The sequence below is a fragment of the Sminthopsis crassicaudata genome, chromosome 3 (genome assembly GCF_048593235.1).
Source record: "Sminthopsis crassicaudata isolate SCR6 chromosome 3, ASM4859323v1, whole genome shotgun sequence".
Lineage (NCBI taxonomy): Eukaryota > Metazoa > Chordata > Mammalia > Dasyuromorphia > Dasyuridae > Sminthopsis > Sminthopsis crassicaudata.
Genome location: NC_133619.1, coordinates 382038092 through 382062455, shown reverse-complemented (window position 1 = coordinate 382062455; position 24364 = coordinate 382038092). Strand labels below are relative to the sequence as shown.

The 24364-nt window shown below is 31.8% G+C and overlaps 1 protein-coding gene across 3 annotated transcripts in view; it reads left to right on the top strand.

Annotated features, from left to right (window-relative positions):
- The window catches only part of LRP1B (LDL receptor related protein 1B), a 2473587-nt gene that overhangs the window by 2011658 nt on the left and 437565 nt on the right, over nt 1-24364 (top strand). For all 3 annotated transcript variants that reach the window (XM_074301983.1, XM_074301982.1, XM_074301981.1), the window contains 2 exons: nt 675-864; nt 5099-5303. In XM_074301983.1, coding sequence (XP_074158084.1) covers nt 675-864; nt 5099-5303 — 395 coding nt within the window. The remainder of the gene's footprint in view (nt 1-674; nt 865-5098; nt 5304-24364) is intronic.

Sequence of the window (24364 nt, the reverse complement as noted above, 5' to 3'; positions counted from 1 at the left end):
TTATTGGAATCTGTAGACTGCAATTTATCTTTTTCTGACAACATTAAAGGTATGCCTTTAATTGCAATTAATTTCATTTGCCTTTGTTTTTTATATCATGTTATTCATATAAAAAGTACTTATTTTAGGAACTTATTAAATAGTCAACTATTGTTTTTTGAAACTTTGGGAATTTGTTTCCTTTTCTCTTTCACATTTCAAGTATAATGTTAAAGGAAAAAATTCACTCAGATTGTGCAGCTAAAGAAAGTCATTGGCATGTAATTCAAAGACATTCCTAACTTTGTGAACACTGGAAACATTTTAAAACTTCATCACTTAATTAAAGAAAGAAAGCATTTAGTTTTTAAAAACAAAGTCTCTCTTATAACTGAACTTTTTGAGAGCAAATTTTTGCTTTCTTCATCTACACAATCCTGCAGAAAATATCTTCATGGCATATGTTGCAGTTCACAGCTGTACTCTGTCATGCAAAATCAGATGCCAGTGTTATTTGTATTAGACTTCACAATAATTATAATTTTATGTTCCTTTAATTTGTGAAATATTTGATAAAATAACAGAGAATTTATATATTGACATATGTACTTGTCATATTTTTTTCTATTGCAGAAGTATACTTCTTTGTAAGTCAAAAAGTAAATTTCCTACTTTTTTTTTTTATTTTTTGACAGATGTTGGCTCTGTTGAAGGACTTGCCTATCATAGAGCTTGGGATACCCTCTACTGGACCAGTTCTACTGCATCATCTATCACAAGACATACAGTTGATCAGAATCGACCAGGAGCTTTTAATAGAGAAGCTGTCATCACAATGTCAGAAGATGACCATCCACATGTATTAACATTGGATGAATGTCAAAAGTATGAACTTTTAATATAATTTATCTTATTTTTGTTCCTATTCATAGTTTATTTAACTTGAAACACCAAAAAAAAAAGGGGGGGTATGCAAAGATACAAATGAATTTTTTTTTAGATCTCTGTTAGACTGTTCAGACTTAAAGCAAACAGATTCATGAATTACAAACTAGAAAAAAAAAAAAAAAACTCAGAGGTCATTTAATTTTATGAGTCCCTTATTTTACAGATGAAGAACCAGAAACGAATGAGGTTAAATGTTTTGCCTAATGTCACATAGAGGGTAAGCATCAGAACTGGGATCTGATACACTAGAGCATTTTAAGTATTAATGATTACAAAATCAGGCATTTAATGTTTTATATAGAGTTGTACTGTCTAAGCTCCTGCAAAGGGAGATAAAATACAGATTAGAAATACAGTGGGCAAAAGAGATATCAGAACATATAACTCTACTCATGTTCCCCCTACTTTGGAAAAGTATTTTCTGATTGCCAATTCTCATTTTGCCCCTTTAATCATTATGTATATATGTTTCTATTTATTATGCTACATTTTCCTAGGGAGTAGGTAAGCAATTAAAGAACAAGAATTCTTTTTTGTTGTTTATTTATTTATTTTTTGCTTTGTCATTCCCTCTTCAATGCTAAGTGCTTTTCATTTAGAAGGACCTTAATAAATGGTTGATGGATGGAATAGTGCAATTTCACCTTCCGACATAATGGTATAGTTTCATAACACTAAAAAGTATGAAAATAACATGAAAAAAGAATATTCTAAAACCCCAATTTTAGGGATCAGTGGCATAGTGAAAAGGACATTTCGCTGTACAGTCAGAGGGTCTATGTTCAAATTTATCCTCTATGTCTATGCACTGTGTGAAGCTGGACAAGTTTCTTTGTATGCTAACTCAGTTTCTTTAATCAATAAAATGAAGGTTTAGGAAAGAATGGCCTTCGAGGTTCTTTCTTGCTATAGAGTTATTATCATATGAAACAATATGGAGGGCTAATGAGAAAATGAAAAAAAAATGACAATCGAGTAATTAATATAACCATTTACCTAATTGTGTGTATTCTCAGTATGGAGGATTTTGAAGTTAATTTAGAATTTGAGACCAGGGATCAGGGAGTCAGTGAAGGGAATTTTCTCGCCTCCTGATTTTTCAAGTCAGAAAACTAACAGACTCGCAGAGTTTAAGTGAACTTTTCTTAGTCATTCAACTTATTTATTGATAAAATTGGACTAGAAACCAGGTCTCTCAATTTTTAATTAAGACTTTTATCCACTATGCTGTGTTGCCTCAGAGACTAGGAAACTGAGATTCAGAGAGTTTTAATATTTGACTATCATCCTTTACTCATCTGTCAAAGTGATTTTCCTTAAGCCCAAATTTGACCATGTAACTCTCATCCATTGCTCCTCTCTCTACCAGTGAATCCATTTCAGTGGTTTTTTTATTGCTTCTAGAATCAAATAGAAATTCCTCTGTTCAACTTGCTTTTTGTACAAGATACTCAATCTCCTGGCCCTGAGTATTTTCCATGCAGTACAGATAACCTCATGCCTAGAATTCTCCTCTTCATTAACACTACCATCTAGCTTCCCTGATATTCTACTCAGTTAAAATCTCACCTTGTGTAATTCTCTTTAATGCTACTATCTTTGCTCTGTTGATTATATCAAATTTACCTAGGATATATATTGTTTTGACAAAGTTGTTTGCATATCTTTCTTTTTGCCAGACTGTAAGTTCTTTGAAAACAAGGATTTTCTTGTGCTTTTTCTTTGTATCCCTAGCACTTAGCACAATGTCTGGTACACAGCATGTGTTTAATAAACATTTGATTAACTAATTTCTTAAGATAACACTTCCAGTTATTTATTGAATCAGGGATAGAACTGAGATCTGTTACATGTGGATTAGTCTTTCTGGTTCAATGACAAATATCCAACATGTCATCTTGCATCAGCAGTAACAATATATTCAAACACAAAATGTTGCAAGGATAACTGTAATAACTCATTCTTCATTTGTGATTAAATTAAAAGTTCATTGTAATTTAGTAGGTTTTATATCAGTTTTACCTATTAAGGCAGAACTAAACTGATCTGCATTTCAAATGAAATTTCTAACTAAAAATTATATTAAACATTTAAATCTCATGTATGAAATTCTATCATGTAAGTGTACTATGGAGAATGGGAGACTTATTCATCAGAGGGTCACAGTTAGAAATTTTGAATTAAATGGATCCAGAAATTATAGTAAGGTACATAGAAATGTAGGATACTACCATTAGGGCACTGCTAAGCTGACTATCACCCAGGTTAGCCAACAATGGTTTCAGTTAATTATCATAACATCTGTCTGATCTACTGCTTATTATAAATGCTGGAAGATTCTATGTATTTTCTCCTCTACATCTCTACTGGCCATGTCATAAAGCTAATGCTTTTGAGATGCCAGAGGAAAAGTTAATAGTATCTAATGCTGTCAGAATCTTAGTTTCACTATGACTATTTTATAAAACTCTGAGGCAAAAATGTATTAGTGAATGAAAAAATGAGTGAATAAGGGAATACATTAAATACAATATGCAGAAAAGTCTACTAATTGCTGGGAATAAAAATGTCAAAGCAATGTCAATCTTTGCCCTCAAGGAGCTTAAATTTTGGTTTAGTAATTTATAAAGATGGTAAGTAGAGCTTTGGGAGAATAACAAAGGGAATGGAGGATGTTCACTAGTGGAATTTCTGTCTGGAATGAGGCATCTCCAAAAGAAATAAGGTGTTAGATGAGATGTTAAAGTTATCAACCTGATTAATAGTTAATGTCATCATATGGAATAAGATATGATTATAAATTATTTTAGGAAATCATTTTAAAAGTCTATAGTTTATTAAGATACTTTTCCTCCTTATTTACATCAATAATAGCAAACATAGAATATTAATTAAATCACAAAAATAATTAGAGATGTAATCATAAGTAACATAAGTAGGAAAACTTTAAACTTAATAAATTATTTCATATTGAAATATTGTAAAATATATTTAAAATGTATATTTATAAAATTCTATGCTACATACATTTCTGTATGGTTTTTGTTTTATTATTTTGGAGTGATTGGAATGCTTCTTAAACACTGATATAAGTTAATAGCACATAGATTCTTTTAAAATCAGCTCCTTTTATACATTTATACATAAGTATGTATTTTGAAGATTCATATTGTTGAAATTGCTATCATTTTTTTTCCAAAATCAATAGCCCAGGTGTTGAACTCAGTGGAGAGATACTATTTAGTTAGCAAAGAGAAACTGATTTAAATGAATTTAAATCCTGCCCCATAATGCCATAAAATTTCATATATTCTATTTAATAATATAGAAGGCTATAATCTCATATTGTCCTTAAATGTTTACACATAAAGATGATATATGTAATTCTGCCCATGTCTGGAGTATTACATAAGGTATTATTTTTGATGATAGCATATACTATTGAATATAATGTTCTCCATTCTTATAAATATTGTGCAGAAGCTACTTAAACTAGATTTTGAGTTTTAAATACAGTTGAAAACATTTGGGATTGGAACTTTTAAATTAATTATGCATTGTACTCAATTTAAAAAACAAAAACAAAATTACTCAGTGACCAATATACACAAAAGAGAAGAAATAAAGTGGGGGAAAAGTAGCTGGAGAGTTTATTAATGCTTAGTATATAGCTAGAAATCAGAATGAAAGTACTAGTAGGACTAATTAAAGAATCTGAAAGGACATAGATGCAGGATAGAACTTTTGGGACTCTGATATATGAACTCCACAATTGGACTGAAATATATGCAGCCATCATACAAGTAATGAAAGTGTGTGTTCAAGATCTACTGAATAGTATCATATTGACAGGTTAGAAGCAGGTTGTTGTTGTTATTGTTGTTGTTGTTGCTAATATTCCAATTTTCCCATTGGCAAGTATAAAGATTCACTTGACATTATGTAGACTCATTCAATTAAATTCTTATTTTGAAGAAGGCATAAACTAATGTTTCTCAGAAATATTTCTAGCATACATTTTTAGATTAGAAAATATTTCTTTAAGTATTGTTTAAATTTTGCAGCAGAATTATGTAGCATGAGGATCATTATTTTAATTTTTTTTAAGTTTGGTTTCATATTTCTTCTACAAGTAAATAAAAATTTAATTTTCTTTCCATTAAAATTATAGTTTAATGTTTTGGACAAACTGGAATGAACAGCACCCAAGTATCATGCGATCTACACTCACAGGAAAGAATGCCCAAGTTGTTGTCAGCACTGACATCCTTACTCCTAATGGACTCACCATTGACCACAGTGCAGAAAAACTTTACTTCTCAGATGGTAGCCTTGGCAAAATCGAAAGGTGTGAATATGATGGATCCAAGAGATATGTGAGTTAAATCATTATTTTTTATTAAATATAGATTAAAGGGTGCATTTTAGATATTTATATTTCTTCACTAAGAAAGGACTGTATGATGTTCACAAAAGTACTTTGATTTAATCAAATTAATCAAACAGATAAAGAAAATCAGAATAGATAAACAAAACTGAAGTCAGTCTAAAGACTTATTGACAAGTTTTATTATTTGCACTTGTACTCTAGAAATTTTTCCTGAATACTATAAGCTAATCCTTGATATGTAATGAGCTCTTTTGCCTGGACTTTTTGAATTGGAAAATGTTACCATGGTATGAATGTTTTATTGAAAAAAAAAGCTTAATAGCTGTTAAGTATAATTTAACCAAAATGACTTTAAAAAAAGAAATTAAATAGAATAGTTTAACTTTGTGGGGAAAATGACTCTACAAAGTTCAATCATTATGATACACACGTACTTGTACTTTATAATGATTTATTCAAGCTTTTTATAACTTAATTATAGTATTTATCCTGCAGAGCCATTTTTTGTCTTGTGGGACAAATTATTAAAATACAGCCTTTTAGAAAGTCTTTAAAATAAAACTCAGTAACCTATTGTATTTTAATATTTTATTTCCTCTTAATTGTGTATTAAAACAGTCAACATTTTTTTTAAAAAAAGTTTTTATTTCTGAATTCTATTTCTCCCTCCTTCTATTCTCTCCCAGAGAAAATGAGCAATCACATATAGGTTATATATATGCAATCATTGAATCATTTTGTATAGAAAGACTCAATTAAAAGAAAGAGAATGGAAGAAAGTACAAAATAGCATGATTTAGTCTATATTCAAACAATATCAATTCTTTTTCTGAATGCAAATAGTATGCTTCATTATTAATCCAATCACTGTATGAGAAGAGTTAAGTCATTCACAGTTTTTCAGTGAGCAAGATTGTTCTTACTATTTATAATGTTTCCCTAGTTTGGTTCACTTTACTTTGCATCAGTTCATGTAAATTTTTCAAGACTTTTTTCTGAAATTATCCTGCTTGTCATTTCTTATTGCACAATAATATCACATTACAATCATATACTACAGCTTGTTTAATCAATTTCCAATTGATGAACATCCCTTCAATTTCACACCACAAAAAGAGCTGCTCTAAAAGTTTTTGTAGAAATAGGTGTCCCACTCCCTTTTTTTTTTTTGAAGTGACCTGATATTTTTAAAGATTGAGATTAAAATTTTGTGCACTTGAAAGCAGTGGCGATTTTATTTTGTTTCTGTATGACCAAAGAGATAATTTGCATGTTCTTTCAAGGAGGAAGAAGTAGAAATCAGACTTCATCCCATACTTTGGAAAAAAAAGGCATTAACAAAGTTTCCCCCTAGGTACAACAGGGAGAATTTATACCCTGCTTCATTGTGACTACATCCAGACTCTATTTATCTTTTTTTTTTTCAATAGTGTCCCTGATGAAGGGTAAAAACAAAGTATGATTCTTCAGTCAAATAACTATTGGAGTCACCTCACGTGGACTGTGTCATATATAATTAGATTCTTAATAAATGTTTGTGAGTGAATTCATTATAACTAGAATGAACAGAGTCTACAGCATATTGGGCAGTTGAAATGCATTGCTTTTTCCTGATTTTTAATGCATGGGAGGTAGAGATGAATAGTGCCCTGTGGTACAAACATTCTCACTTTCTGATAACCTTTTTTCTGTTGGTACATGGAAAAACATGGGCTCAGCAATAATGATGTAGATTATCCCTGACTTTCTAGTAAATAATTCTTGTAAAAATTAATGAATAGAATTTTGAGAGATAATGTAGAGTACTAAATAGAGAATGGGACTAAAAGCCAGGAAAACTTATGTTTTGCCTTTGGCATATACTGACTGTGTGAGTGAAGGAAAACCATTTCACCTTTTCAATGCTTAAGGCAACTTACTAAGACTTAAATCATAGAGAAATTGCTCATTTTTGTTAGTAGAGGAAATTTCATCTTAGTAGTTCCTTATATCCATGAAATCACTGAGTGCTTATCCTGAATAGAATTTTTTCTTTTAAAAATTAATTTTATGTTTTTAAAAATTCTGACCTTGACAGGGGAAAATATTTCTATATACATAGCAGATCACAAAAGGAAGAATTCTATATGAATGTCCATTTCATTACTTGCTTTTTTTTGAGAACAAAAGTATATAATATATTCTATATATCAATGTCAACACTGTCCTGTTCTGTTCTCTTCTGTGTATGTACAAATGAATATATTGGCCTAATATACACATTGGCATTATTCAAAGATGTATCTCTGCCTTTATTTCTATTATCCCTCTACAATGATAGCATGCTTAATTATAAGTCCTCTGAAGATATTGCTCTGGTCAAAGTTAGACCTTTCAAAGTTTTCTTTCTTTATTACATATAATTAAATACCATATAATAAATTGTAAAGATTTTTCTCCTGTTTCTGCTCATTACACTCTCTGGCAATTCATAATACCTGAGATCGTCTGGATCATCCCTTTCAAAAAATGTACAATTTCACATTACATTCAAATAGCATAATTTATTCTAACATTTTCCAGTTTTCTCAGATTCCATCTTTAATTCTGGAACCTTGTCTTGCTTATTTTACAGATGAGGAAACTGAGACAGTGTTAAGTAATTTACTTAGGGTTATACAGCTAGAAAGTATTTATGAAGGAATTTGAAATCAGTTTTCCTGACACCAAGACTGAGGCACTTTGTAATGTATGACTGAGTTGTACCATGGGCAGTCTAGTTCCCATCTATCAGCAATATTTGTTATTCTATTTTATGGAGAATTCTCCATAAAACTGGATGTCAAATATTGTTATCTGAAGACTATTTGAAAGGATTCTTTTTTTTTTTTTTTCGGGGGGGGGGTGCAGTACAGTTGGATTTGAGGCAACATTATTGATTATGTCCTAGTGCGATAATTTGTTAATCCCTTCTCATTACCTTCCTTTTAGAGTTCAATCTTTCTTCACCACTTTTTAAATTCCCCTTTTGCTTTCATTAATCTTTTTTATGAAGATTTTAAATATCTAAGATAGGAGAAAATAGTTAAATAGTTATTTTTAATTATCTCATGAGTTATTACTTGATCTATAGGTAAATGTGCTTCAGTATATTTTAACATTTTTCTCTCTCTGCATAACAAGTTATCATATTTTTAATTGTTTTATGATTATTATTAGTATGTTTTTATTACAGTATACACTTGATAGTATGACAGTCATTTTTAGAGTTATTCCATCTATATTTTTTACATATTTGATTTCATATTACCAAAGTAAATTGGTAGAATATTAACTTTTTTATTAAAAAATTCATAATTACTTATTTCCTTAGCCTTTTATTCAATGGATAGAAATTAACATTTTAAATTATAAGTCATTAAGCTCTATGGGCATCTTAGGTGACACAATAGTGAGCCAGGATTGGAGTCAGAAAGACTTATCTTCCTGAGTCCAAAGCTGCCTTCAGACACTTTCTAGCTATGTGAGCTTTAATTCTGTTTGTCTCAGTTTCCTCAACTGTAAAATGAGCTAAAGAGAGAAGTGGCAAACTTCTCCAGTATCTTTGCCAAGAAAACCCCAAAGGGGGTCACAAACTGTTAGACATGCTGAAAAATGACTAACAAACAAAAATAAGCTGTGTATATTTTCCAAAATTCCAAAGAGTTAAATGTATTGTTTTTTAATTAGAAAATGAAAAGTGTAATTTAGAGGAACACATTTAGCAATTAAATGTGGCTGTAGCTATATTCTCTTACTGATGCTTTCATTTGTTTCCTTTTTTTAAGAATAAAAACTAATCCTACTCAAGTACTCTCTGCACAACTAAATGTTATAATTTAATACTAAAAACAAATTCCTCCAGATTCCAGATGATCCACAATTTGCCTCTAAACATCCCAGATCACATTATTTTGAAATATATTAACTTCAATTATACTGATATAAAAGCAAATAACCTAAAGACTAATTGATTTGCTACACCTTTACAAAGTGATCTCTAATAAACAATTGGTTGTACCTATTCTTAGTAGACAAACTATTTTGAAAATATTCTTTGCCTATTTCTTTCCATTATTCTATGACAAGTTCATTACTTGAAGAGAGCATTTGACTTCAAATGAAACTATGACAGCAATTTAACCCTACACATTTACACAGAAATTCATTTATAGACATTTCTTTCTAAACTGAATTTAAATTGATTTATAAATCAGTCTTTGTTTCAGTGTTGCTTATTTCACATAAAGATTTATTATTATTCCTTGCTTAGTAAAACCTTACTGTTTGCTTACCATGATCCTACTTTAATTTTATATACTTTGGTTTTGTTACACATAGTTTCATATTGTTTTTAAGGAAAGATAAAAAATTTTGCAAATTACATAGAATGCAAATAGTCATTTCTTTTTCACACCTTGTTCCTATATGCATCTCTTTTTTTGTGGAGAGTTAGAGACAATTGGGAGTTAAGTGTCTGCATTTAGGTGACAGTTTTAGGTATCTGAGGTCTGGATTTGAATTCAGGTACTTCTGTTTTCAAGACTGGTATTTTAATCACTGCACCATCTCAGAAAAAGCAACACAAGGACTCTCTCAAAAGTATCTCAAGAATTTTAGAATCAATAGTATGTCATAGTAGACACTGGCAAAGAACTGCTTAGCATGGCATCCCCTCCTCAGAGAAGGTGCTGTGCTCTATGAGCAAAGTGGAATTGAATTAGCCCAAAGGAAATGTGAGATGTGCAAAATTAGAGAAGCTACCTCAGATGTTCATAGAGACTATTTGTGTCCAAGCTGTGGCAGTGTATTCAGAGCTCATATTGAGCTCATATCACTGATCAATGATAGTCGGATACACTGTAATTCAATTCAAACATAGTGATGCCATTTTGGTCATCTTTGAGAACAAAGGACAACACCCAACCAACCAATTAATTTTATTCTGATAGTTTAGAAATTTGAAAAAATCTGGAACATTAAATATTAATCATAAATTTTGAGCAATCAGAAACTTTAGAGGTGTTTAATTGTTATATTTTACATTTTAAAATAAATCTTTCTGAATATATTTTTAAGGAAACCATCATAATATTGAAGTTTATTCCTGTTTTACTTACTGACTATCTTATTGACCTTGCCTTAGTTATTTAAGTTAGTTATGACTTATACTTCCTACCTTTAAGGGAAACGAGGGAATGACACATCTGTTTTAAAATCCTAAATGTTTGGTTATGTGGAGGATATTAATGTGGGCCTAGAGAGATTCCAAAGTTTTGTAGTTCCCAAAAGCCCATGCCTTCATATATGCTGGAGAAAGGGGAATTCTATTCAAACTCTAGCTTCTAACATTTTTTTTAAAATAAAATCAGAATTGAAAGAATTGGAAATTCATCTTTCTACTTGAGCAACTTGAGTAAAGAAAATGAACTCTCCCCATATCAGAAATATATTCAAATCTTGATATAGAAGAGTTCGTTATTCTTTCTTTAGTTGTTCTTTAATATTTATGAATATATATATATATACATATATATAGGGCTTCAGATTAATTTATTTCTTTATTTTACTATTTCTATTTTAGTCTTATGTGATGCATTGTTTTCTAGAATGGTCTCTAAATATTATTTGAATTGAACTTAATTAAAATAAATGCCCAAATTCAGAAAATATTTTAAAATGCATAAGGGGATTTTTACTAAAAAGTCCAGATAAAGCAGCATCTTTCATGGACATAGTTTTTTTTTCTTATTATAAAATATGCTTTTTTTCCAGTTGTTTTCAATTCAATTTAGCAAATATTTATTAAATATTTCCTATGTAAAAGGCACTAAACAAATTCATAGTTTTTACTTCAGTTACACAATATTATGGCAGAAGTTCCATTATTAAGAACGTTATAGTCTAAAGAAGAGAAGCATGAAGGAGACAAAAATATGTATAAGTAACAATATTTTAGCAGAAATTTGAAGTAAGTACAAAGAGGTGGTCAATTTAAGGTGATCTGAGAAATTTCAGATATTGCACATTATTTTCACCTGAGATAGAAGCAGAGGTATGTGTACACCTGCAGCTTGGGTGTGTCATCATAATGTGGAGGAGAATTCCCATTGGTTTTTACTTTTTCTTTGAACAGTTCTCCCATGCAGAAGGGAAAGAGTCAATGGAAATAGTTTCCCAAAGTTTGCTGGTATATACTCCCCCTATATACTTTATATATGCCTGTATTAGGGAGTCCAGGAAAACAATGAGGCAATCACACTTCAGTTAGGATTATTAGTATGTAATGTCTACCTATACTCAGAAAATCTTCATTTGTTCCATCTTTTCTACTAGCCATTGTTTTATATTTTACCTCCCTTTTTTTTTCCTTTGGCCAAACTTCATAAATAAGCCATCTCTAATGACTCCACTCTTTTCCTTCTCAATTCTGAAATCTAGTTACTGATATCATGATTTCAACTTCAAACCTTTTTTCAGCCTTTATCCCTCATTGGCTTCTATCTTTTTGATTCTGTCAATAACCCTCTTCTCCTTGATTCACTGTTTTTTTTCCCCAGGTTTTAGTGACACTAATATAGCCTGCTTTTTCTCCTGCCTGAATGACTGATCCTTTACTGTTTCTCTATGCAGATTACTAGCAATGGATGTTCCATTAATGCTCTGATGTAGGCCCTCTTTACTTATCTTCTCTACAATGATGTAGTTTGCTTGGTGATTTCATTAGCTCCCTTGAGTTTAATTATCATTTCTATGCTAAAGATTCTTAGATTTACCCAGCTTTTGACCTCTAGTCTCACTATTGCAAAGGACAATCTTTTATTTATTTGTTTGTTTTCATGTGTGTTTATTCTGAACTTAATAAATAAAACAAGCATTTCCATAACATAGTGAAATAGAAAAAAGATAATTGTACACAAAACTGCAAATCTATTATATACTACTTACAATTGCTTTTAAACATATAATCCCACCTTTTTTTCTTTCCTCTGCATCTTTAATAGAGATGCCTACCATTGGACACAAATATGTATTTGTGTGTGTTTTTAGATAGATATATCTATGTAAAACCATTCTATATATACTCCTATTTATCAATTTTCCTTCTAGATGCATATGTCTTCCTTCTTATGTTCTTTTTAATTAATTTGAGTACATGTAATATTCAAAATGACTTAGTCTCTCAATGTTCTTAAAACAATATAATTGTTACTGTGTTTAACATTCTCTTGATCTTGCTCACTTCTGTCTTCATTATTCTGTGTAAGTCTATTCATGTTTCTAAGATCATTGAGCTCATTATTTTTAGAACACAGTAGTATTTCACCAAATCATACACAATATAATAAAATAACATTCCATTATAATATACCACAACTTGTTTAGTTATTCCACAACTGATAATATCCTTGCAATTTCAAGTTCTTTACTACCATAAACAAAGTTGCTATAAATATTTAAAAACATATATATATTCTTCTCCTTTTTCACTAATCATCTTGGGAAACAGACCTAGTAGTTGTATTTCTGGGTCAAGTATATGGCTCTCTCTATCACAAGACCATTGGAACTGACCTAAATAAACTCAATGTTGAAAAGAGGCATGTTCATTACAATTGATCATCGGATAATCTTGTTATTGCTGTATACAATGTTCTCTTGGTTCTGCTCATTTCACTTAGCATCAATTCATGCAAGTCTTTGCAGGCCTCTTTGAAATGATTCTGCTGATTATTTCTTATAAAACAATAATATTCCATCACATTCATATACCATGACTTATTCAGCCATTCCCCAGCTGATTGATGAGCATCCATTCAGTTTCCAATTCCTTAACACTATTAAAAAGAGCTGTTTTACACATTTTTGGTATATGTTTTACTTCACATTCTGAGAGGTTAAATGAATACAAATGGAAAATGTATCAGATACTTGCTAGGTTGAGTTATCCATAGATGTTTGGGTACCTTAAATCTTCTTTCATTCTTAAATACCTCCTATACGTTTAGAAATTAATTATCTATTCTTTCCATTTTACCATACAGTAGGTAATATGTTATGACAGTAACAGTAATATTGACATATAATGTCAATATAATAATTACAATAATTTTTATTCTCATTTTTTCACAACATAATAGATGTTCATTTTTATTCATGGTTTTTCAGACATGTGGCATATCTTGACTTTTTTCCCTTCCTGATTTATCACTCAAAAGTCTGATTATTTTGAACAGCATAATATTTATCTAATGCCATATCCACATTATATTCACCAAGTCTTGTCATTTCTTTTGTACTCTTATGTAATTAATTATTTAAAATTTTAGTTTAACACCTTTGTCCCTACCTAGGATATAGATAGAAAATATTGTTTTCTAACATAATACAGATTAACTTACCAAATCATTCTTTCCCTTTTAAAATCAGAGCTTTAACCACAGAGAGAAATTTTTTGAGCTATTCCTTTCTCACCTTTAAGTCATTCATTTACTTTCTAAAACTCCATTAAAATCCTTTCAGGTTTTGTTTTGCTTTGTTGTTGATTGTTTGTGTTTCCTAGAACCTGTATGAATCTTTAGGAAAAGTTGCAGTTGTTGGGTTTGATGCTTCAGCACCAATCCTGATGAGTGTTATCAAGGCTAAAAGAATAGTACCCTTTAGCATGAAGTCTATTTTTACTGGAACTTCTAGGAGGGAGTCAATAACTGCTTTCTTTGAAATTTTGGATCTTTCTCTCATTTGAAAACAGTCACAATAATGCATATTTATAAAACATACTGATGTTATCAAAATATTTTCTTTATAATAAATGCATATATTTAATAGCATAATAATATCTCCTTTTTACAAATGTGTATAATTAAGTGAGTTGTCCAGGGTTACATAGCCAACAGTTGTCAGAATTTGAACAAGTGTGTTTTTTTAAAAACTATATGTAGTGTCCTTTCCATTGCTTCTTTCTCAGAAATTCTAGAAGTCATACCTTTTTGGAATTCTCATGATTAGGTCTCCCATGTCATTCTCATTCTTCTCCTATCACACCTTTCTACATTTCAGCCTATTTATCCTCCTTCTCTATTGTCTCAGAATATTTTATTTTCTTGTTACCTTCTAGGATTAACACCAGCCTTGAATTCAGGAGGAACTGAGTTCAAATCTGGTCTCAGACACTTAACACTTCCTAGCTGTGTGATCCTGGGCAAGTCACTTAACCCCAGCCTCAGGGGAAAAAAAAAAAAGAAAAGAAATCCAAAAACATAGAGGTGTATTCTTCAAGTCATTTTACAAACTTTTAAAACAGAATTAGAATAGTGTGCATTCAATACATATATGGTGAAAAATTTTCGGTCATAAAGGCAGACTTTTAGGCCACTGGGTCTATTCCCCTGGTTTCTTAGTTCCCAGTATTGGAGAGAGATTTGGGATTTACATATTGATACACATTTCTCTGAAAACTCCTACTGATAACTCATAGCAAACTGTTTGTTTTCCAGGTCTGTTCACTGATGAAACTGGGCTATAAGCCTTCCTATCCTATCAAGAAATATAATATGTTGTAGGCAATTGGTTTTTAGGAAGTAATAAGAGTCTAAGATCCCCCAGGTATTGTGTTCCACTAAGTTCAGAAGCATATTATTCACTTGCACTTTTTCATTCCTGATCAAATGAATGGGGGTGGGAAGAGTTGCTTTTGCATAGACTGACTTTTACAAAAGAATTCAGAAAGATTTGTCTTTTTCCTGGTTTCCTTTATTTCACCTCTTAATTCTGGGGTTTAACAAACTCGTTCATATGCTTAATGATTTCCATTTTAGCCACTTTTTATTAGGCTTTTTTATTATAGAATGCAGTCTCAGTAAAATGTAAGTCCATTGAGTTATCATCTGATATGTATTGATTAAAATATAATAATTGGTTGAGATTTTCGTATTTTATAGCACCAAATTAACTTGTGTTAACTTGTATATCAAGACCCTACCTTGATATTTATACATATAAGGAATGCCCACATAGTTTTGATAATTTTTGTGATATAGTTATTAGGAGAGAGAGAGAGAGAGACAGAGAAAGAAACAAGAGAGAGACAGAGACACAGAGAGAGCAACAGAGACAGAAATAGAGAGACAGAGACACACAGAGGCAGACAGACAGAGAATAGGAGGAAGAAAGGAAGAGAGAAAGAAAAAATAATTTTTTTCAGTAGCTTTAATCCATATTCTATAGTTCACCTGCCACTTTTTTTTTATCTTGGTAACTGAAATAGTAACTAATGGTGACAAGACAACAGCAATATGATTATAGCCTTTCTCCCACCAGTGACCCCCAGTAGTGTGAATCACTTTTTGGAAAGTATCTACTATTCCCAGAGCAAAAATTCCCCCAAGAAGAGCCTTTGTCCAAATTTCCAAGGATTGCAATTGCTTCTCTTCATTACCTCTACCATTCTTCTTCTGACAACCTTCCTCAAGGCTATTTTCAGAGTAAATTCCCAGTCACTCATACTAAGCTGTCCTATATTTCTTTAAAATGGTTAGTGGAATGGGGAAAAATAAATGAATACTTCTATATTTGTTTTCTGGGGTGTTTGCCTTATAATAAGATAGTCTTTTAAGAAGGCAGAAAAAAAATTGACATTAGAAAAAATTTCAGTCACTAAAATAGACACATTAAGTGATTTAATAATTCTTTTTTTTAAATTTTAAATATCTTTATATTACTTGCTTTCTACACTCCAAAATATGTTGTATGCATGTTTGTATAGAAATGATCTCTCATGATCTGAGTCATTTATATGTCAGAATATATGATGCTCTCAGTGGATCTGTATTTTAATACCTATTAAGCAGGTTTAGATGCTTCAAGAGACTAATTAATGAACTAATCCTATAGGTAAGCAGGTTTAAATTGATGAAATCAGATCAAAGTCATATCCTAAAACTAAAGGAGTAAAGTCTGCCTAATGGAGCCAAGTTTACTTAGCATTAATATTTACATTTTGTCTTCTGGAAGTTCAGTAGGCCACAGACTTTACCATAAATCACCAAGGTAGTTGTCTAAGCAACTTTTAGATGTAGTTGATTATGTCTTGAAGGTGCTACACAAAATCAAAAACACAAGATCACAGGCACCTTGTGACTAGTTAAATAGTTCTTCAGATTAAAAATCAAGGGAATATCATAGAAAGCATCTTTTAGCATTAAAATTCTGCACTATTTTTTTCACTATTGTTTTTAGAGTTATCTTAGGGCCGGGGCTTGGAGGTAGGAAAACCAGGATTCAAGGCCTGACCAACCCTTATAAACTATGCTACATTAGACAGGTCACTTAATCTTTCACTGTAACTTTCTAAGACAGGTGTTTTTCAGCTTTAATACTTTCAAGAATCTGTTATCTGATCAATGTATATGTTCCTTCCTATGAATATAGATGCCAACTCATCCTTCTTATCTTCTGCTCTTTCTGCTTATAACATCCTCCACAAAGGAGACCAACCTTCTCATAAATAAAGTACATAGGCAAGAGAAAACTAACTACATTGACATATAGTCTTTTTAAAAATTTATTTTTTTATTATAGCTTTTTATATACAAAACATATGCATGGGTAATTTTTCAACATTGACCCTTGCAAAAACTTCTGTTCTAACTTTTCCTCTGTTTCCCCTACCCCTCCTCTAGGTGTCAGGTAGTACCATACATGTTAAATATATTAAAGAATATATTAAATACCATATATGTATATGTATTTACACAGTTATCTTGTTGCAAAGAAAAAATCTGATTTAGGAAGAAGGTAAAAAATAACCTGAGAAGAAAAAAAAAAAAAACAAAAATGCAAGTAAATAGTAACATAAAGAGTGGAAATGTTATGTTGTGGTCCACACTCATTTCCCAGTGTTCCTTCTCTGGATGTAGCAGGTTGTGTTCATTACAGATCAATTGGAACTGATTTGGATCCTCTCATTGTTGAAGATAACCACATCCACCAGAACTGATCATCATGTAGTATTGTTGCTGAAGTAGATAATGATCTTCTGGGTTTGCTCATTTCACTTAGTATCAGTTCATGGGTGTCTCTCCAAGACTCTTTGTATTCAATCTGCTGGTCATTTCTTATAGAACAATAATATTCCATAACATTCATATACCACAATTTATTCAGTCATTCTCCATTTGGTGAGCATGTCTTCAATTTCCAGTTTCTAGCCACTACAAAAAAGGCTGCCACGAACATTTTTGCACATACATGTCCCTTTCCCTTCTTTAAGAAGGATATAAGCCCAGTAGTAACACTGCTGCATCAAAGGTTATACACAGTTTGCTCACTTTTTGAACATAATTCCAAACTTTTCTTCAGGATGGTTGGATGCATTCACAACTCCACCAACAATCCATCAGTGTCCCAGTTTTCCCGCATCCCCTCCAACATTTTTCATTATCTTTTCCTGTCATATTAGCCAATCTGACAGGTGTATAGTGATACCTCAGAGTTGTCTTAATTTGCATTTCTCTGATTCGATAGTAATTTGGAACCTTTTCATATGAGTAAAAATAGTTTCAATTTGATCATCTGAAAATTGTCTGTTCATATTCTTTGACCATTTCTCAATTGGAGAATGGCCTTTCTTATAAATTAGAGTTAATTCTCTCTATATATTTGGAAATGAGGCCTTTATCAGAACCTTTAGCTGTAAAAAATGTTTTCCAGTTTATTGCTTCCCTTCTAGTCCTATCTGCATTAGTTTCATTTGTACAAAAGCTTTTTAACTTAATATAATCGAAATTTTTTATTTTGTTATCAATAATTACCTCTAGTTCTTCTTTGGTCACAAATTCCTTCCTCCCCTACATGTCTGAGAGGTAAACGATACTATTTTCTTACAATTTATAGATAACCTTATTCTTTATTGCCTGATCATGAACTCATTTTGACCTTATCTTTGTGTATGGTGTTTAAGTATGGGCCAATGTCTAGTTTCTGCCAAACTAATTTCCAATTTTCCCAGCAATTTTTGTCAAATAATGAATTCTTATCCCAAAGGCTGGGGATTCTGGGTTTGTTGAACACTAGATTGCCATAGTTATTGATTATTTTGTCCTGTAAACCTAACCTGTTCCATTCATCAACTAGTCTATTACTTAGCCAATACCAAATCGTTTTGGTGACTGCTGCTTTACAATATAGTTTTAGATCAGGTACAGCTAGGCCACCTTTATTTGATTTTTTTTTTTCATTAGTTCCCTTGAAAGTCTGAACCTTTTGTTCTTTCAGATGAATTTTTGTTGTTATTTTTTCCTAGGTCACTAAAATAGTTTCTTAGGAGTCTCATTGGTTTAGCACTAAATAAATAGATTAGTTTATGACAAGTAATATTGTCATCTTTATTGTATTCGCTTGATCTTAATATTTTTCCAATTATTTAGATCTGACTTTATTTGTGTGGAATGTGTCATTTGTAGTTTTGCTCCTATAGTTCCTGGCTTTCCCTTAGCAGATAGATTCCCAAATATTTTATATTATCAGCAGTTATTTTAAATGGAATTTCTCTTTGTATCTCTTGCTGTTGGATTTTGTTAGTGATGTATAAAAATGCTGATGATTTATGTGGATTTATTTTGCATCCTGCAACATTGCTAAAGTTGTGGATTATTTCTAATAGCTTTTTAGTAGAATCTCTGGGGTTCTCTAAGTATACCATCCTATCATCTGCAAAGAGTGATAATTTGGTTTCCTCATTACCTACTCTAATTCCTTTAATTTCTTTTTCATCTCTTATTGCCAAAGCTAGCGTTTCTAATACAATATTAAATAGTAATGGTGAAAGTGGGCAACCCTGTTTCACTCCTGATTTTACTGGGAATGGTTCCAGTTTATCCCCACTACATATGATGCTTACTGATGGTCTTAAGTCGATGCAATTGACTATTTTAAAGAAAAGTCCATTTATTCCTATACTCTCAAGTGTTTTTAATAGGAATGAGTGTTAGATTTTATCAAATGCTTTTTCTGCATCTATTGAGATGATTATATGGTTTTTGGTAATTTGGTTATTGATATAGTCAATTGTGCTAATAGTTTTCCTAATTTTGAACCAGTCATGCATTCCTGGTATAAATCCTATTTGGTCATGGTGTATTATCCTGGAGATGATTTTCTGTAAAATTTTTGCTAAGATTTTATTTAAGATTTTTGCATTGATGTTCATTAAGGAGAGTGGTCTATATTTTTCTTCTGTTTTCATCCTACCTGGCTTAGGTATAAGTACTATGTCTGTGTCATAAAAGGAATTTGGCAGGACTCCTTCAATCCCTATTTTTTCAAATAGTTTATATAGCAGTGGGACAGCACTCACTGGCAGTTCTGGGACCTGAAATCAAGTCCTGAAATTATCGGCAGCAAAAAAGCAGCTCTTAGGGCTATGCTGGGCCCAACTACCTTGGCTGCGTCTAGACCACACTGAGTCCCTCCTGGTGCTGGGTGGGTATGGCCATGTCTCAAGAGACCCTAGAACTTGGGGGTTATATAGTCTTTACCCCCTGTGTTTATAGCTTCTGTGCTGATCTACTGGTTTGCTGCCAGAGCAAAGTAGCTCACACTGTGGTAAACTTCTCCCTGCAGATTTCCCACCAGCAGAAACCACACACTGCTCCACTCTGGTCTGCTCAGCCATGAGCTGTTTCCCATGTTCTCACTGCTTTCCTGAGGTCTGTGCCTGGGGTAACCCCTTTCCGTCTCTACCCATGAGCAAAAGCAGACCTTTTCTGGCGAATTTCAAGAATATCTTTTATTGGTAATGTGTTGTACTCCCAATATTCATGAGTTTTTACAGTGAAGCACTAATTCTGAGGCTGAATATTGCTAAAATAGATTGAGGTGAAAGGAGAGTTTAGGAAGATGCGTATATCCTCTCTGCCATCTTGGTTCTGCCCCTTGACTCCATCTTTAAAAAAAAAAAAAAAAAGAACAGCAAGTTACAGACCAGTTAGCCAATTTTCTCACTAGGTTTTCTACATCATTAAAAACCACAGATCACTGAAAACCACTTCTGCTCACTCCCAACCCTCATCAAGACATAAATGGGGGGTTTTTTAAGTAGAAAATTATACCTGGAACGTTTGTGATTGATCAGGGATTTTCTTTGAAACTGAATGTTGTCATTAAATTCTTCTTTGATGATAATACATTATGAATGATGATAGACTACCACAAAATTGCTAAATTTATAATACTTATTCTTAACTGAATATTATCTTTCAATGGTATGAACTTGGAAACAAACTCAAGATTTTTTAATCTAAGCTAAATGAATCCTGAGTGGTAGAAGTATCTATCCTAAGATTATAGAGAATGACCTAGGGATTTGTTATGTCCAATTTACTTTCTTTAGGAAATCATGTCAATAGTGTTTATATTCCATCCTTTACAACAGGGTTCCCCAGAGCCATATCAAGATCTACTTATGAATCATAAAAATTTACCTTGTAGATCTACAAGTTTTGAATTCCCTGGTTTAGATCAAATGTCTAGTACTTGGTCTATTTTATTTTGAAGTTTGATTATACATGGCTTGAGAGAAAAGATAGTGGTAATGGTAATGATGGAAGATAATGTGTTTTTGATAAGTTTAAACTTGATGACCAAACAGGTGAAGATCCTAGCTATAGGTAGTAATTGCTATACTTGTCTTACCCAGTTTACTTCTTCAGATTTAATATGTTTAAATGCTTTTATATTATGACAAAGCAAAACAAACTATTTAGTTTTTAGATTAGAAAAGGATGAGTTTGTAGAGAATGATTCCTTAAAGTAAAAATGAGGCTAATTATTTATTAGCTGAAGAATATCTATTCTCTGGAAAACTGTCATTCAGTGAAAATATTGACAGAGATTCCTATTGAAAAATATAATATGAATATATTCAAGCATATCTGTGAAATTCAAATAAACTGACAGTACTGTACTAAAACTATAATATTAAGAAAAATGAAGAAAAAAGCTTATGAAAATGTTTAAGATATTTTATTTACAAAATCATCTGAAGAGATTATCTGACATTTCAGTCCCTCCTTTACTGTCTTCTTATATCACACTTAAATAGAGAAAATAAATAAAACTGATGATGAAAGGTTCTCCCATTCTTTCAAGCCTCCGCCTGCTGAGAAACTACTGTAATAAATTACTCAGCTAGTGTGGTTCCTTTGATTTATTGCTGCAATAGATCATGAGACTGATGACTGACATGAACATGTGTCCTATAGACAGCTGGAGTTTTGGTATGTTTTATTTTTCTTTCTTCATTTTTAAGTGTTTAGTTTGGGATGGAGGGGAGGGGAGGAATATACAATGAAGCTGACAGAACCTCCCTAAGAGCTGTAGGAATCTTCCTTCAGTGACATTTACTCTGCATCTAGTTGTGTTCTCACCATTCTATCACCCACACACATCAGGATTGTGTAAAATAAAAAAAGATTAAAATATCTTAAATATACATGAATTAGGATCGGTAAAACCCTGCTTCATTTTTAAAAGCTATATAGATATCCAATCACAGATGCCATCGATTTTCTTTATTCTTCTTAAGGGCTACTACAAATGATAATGGAAATAATATATTACAAAATATATTTGAAATATATAGACATAATATAAAATATATTATAGACATTTAAAATACAAATAAGTACTTAATGATTTCTTGTTCCATTTTAAAAATGTGTTCTTTCTGCCATGACCAAGAACTAGTCATTTAGCTATTTTGTGAAGATGTTTACTGAGAGGAAACCACCACTTCTTGAAGCAGCCCATTTCATTTCTGCTTCACTCTGTTAAGTCTAAATCAGCCTTTCTCAATTAACTGTTTGTTTCTAATTCTTTCCTTAGAAACCAAATAAAATGAGTCTAATTTCTCTTAAGAATTAGGAATTAGGTTTATTAAATATGATAACTTCAAATTTTAAAGAAAATTTTCACACCTACCCTGTATTTACTTCTGTAAGGTAACATCTCCATTTTTTTTTTTTCATTTTGTGACGCACAACTTAGGGAATTCCAAAATACTCTAGATTTCTACATTTTGAGTCAGATTTTGGATATCTGACTTCAAAGGATTAGGTTTTTTGTTTTGTTTTGTTTTTTGGTTCATTGTTCTTAGAAGTTTTACTTTAAGGGAAACTGCTTAAAAATATATCTTAAAAATATATAAAAATATATTATTCCCTAAATTCCCTAAATATAGGTAACAAAGTTCCTTAAAATATGCCTGCGGGAATACCCTGTACTGTAATATCTGGACTAGCTCTCTAGAGGACTCTGGAGGATCTTGGGATCAGCCCAAGTCCTTGATTTTAGTGGAGGAGTGAAGGAAGCAGGAGAGCTACAACATGGCTTGTCAAAGATAGAGTCAGGAATCTGAAGTCTTCTCTTGTGTCTGTGGCTGAGAGATCTTTCTGTGTCTGAGACTCCTTTAAATACCTTAGTACTGTTATATCACTATAGCACACTGAGCATGCACAACCATTACATCACCACAGAGAACCATTATCTCACACTGAGTGAGTAAGTGCTTAGCTACTACTGACCTAGGTGACCTAGATTCAAGTACACCATTTCAGAGTTCTGGCCCTCTACACTGTACCTGCTGCTCATATTTGACATAAACATTTACTATGTAATATGCATATAAATATGAGGCAACATTTATTTTACCACCACAGAAAATACATTAAATACTAAGGTCTTATACTTTAGATTCTACTCCTCTCCCAAGCTAAGCCCATTGGTTTCTCTCTCCTGCACTATCTTTTTCCCCCAACACAAACATACTTTTTTTTCCATGTCTATAAATATCTATACCTCTTGGATTTATGAATGTGGCTTTAGACTTTCATCTGCAGAGGAATGATCTGTTGATATTCTTTGTTCTTTAAAAAGCACTTCTTCCCCTGTATGGACAATGTCCAAGCTTAGCATTACCTACATGGTAACCATGAACCTGATAGCAGTCCACTCTTGGGATCTCTTCTCTAAGGTTTTAAGTTCCCTCTTGGAAACTATACTGTAAAAGGAAATAAAGTCAAAAAAAGAAACTCAGGAACTAGAGAATCCAGCAATTCCCCCTTTCAGCTTTATCATATGTTACTCCTACAAAATTTCATTATTCTTCTGCTATACACTCACACACACACCCATCCACGTACCTACATACATACATAATTATCTACATGTAATTAGACATATATACACACATGCATTTACCCTTATATAAACATGTGTTTAGAACAATGTTAATATAACTGACATAATATAGATTTCTCGCTTGACTCATAAGTTTGACTTTGTTTAAGCATGATTACTAGCTCTATTTTTTTTTGATTTTCTAATAAATTCTACTCCTGATCCTTGTTGTAGTATTTGTATTTTTTTATTTTTTTATTTTTTATCCCTGCTAACTCTTCTACTTTAATTCTATTCCTTAGCTTGCCTTGCTATTATTTAACCTCCCATCCCCACAAGGATCTCTCCTTCATCTTTTCCTCTATCTATTCCTTTTTTCTTCATCCCTTTCCTTTTAATCTATTCACTTTATCCCACTATCATAACTCTACACATCCATCTATACCCCATCTTGTCTTTTATCCCTTCCTTGCCCATTAATCTATAAACGTTGTCCCACTAACATAAATCTACACATCTTTCTGTACACAAGCTTATCCTATTCCCTCCCCCCTAATTTCTTTATAGATTTTAGAGGGTGCTATGTATCTAGTATCCATCTAATGCTGCCTATTTAACCCATTCCCTGTGTGAATAGGTTTTCAAAACTACAAATCATTTCTTCCCTCTAAAGCATCTGTTTCTATTTTTTTCTGCACTTCATTTGTATAACATAATTATTAATTTTACCTTTCCCTAGACAGTTTTGCTTTTTAGAGTCAGATCACATTCAGCTCTGACCCAGTCTTTCTTTTGAGCTACCCAATTTCTGATGTCAGTCTAAGCAGTATACTTTTCCATGTTTAAAAACAC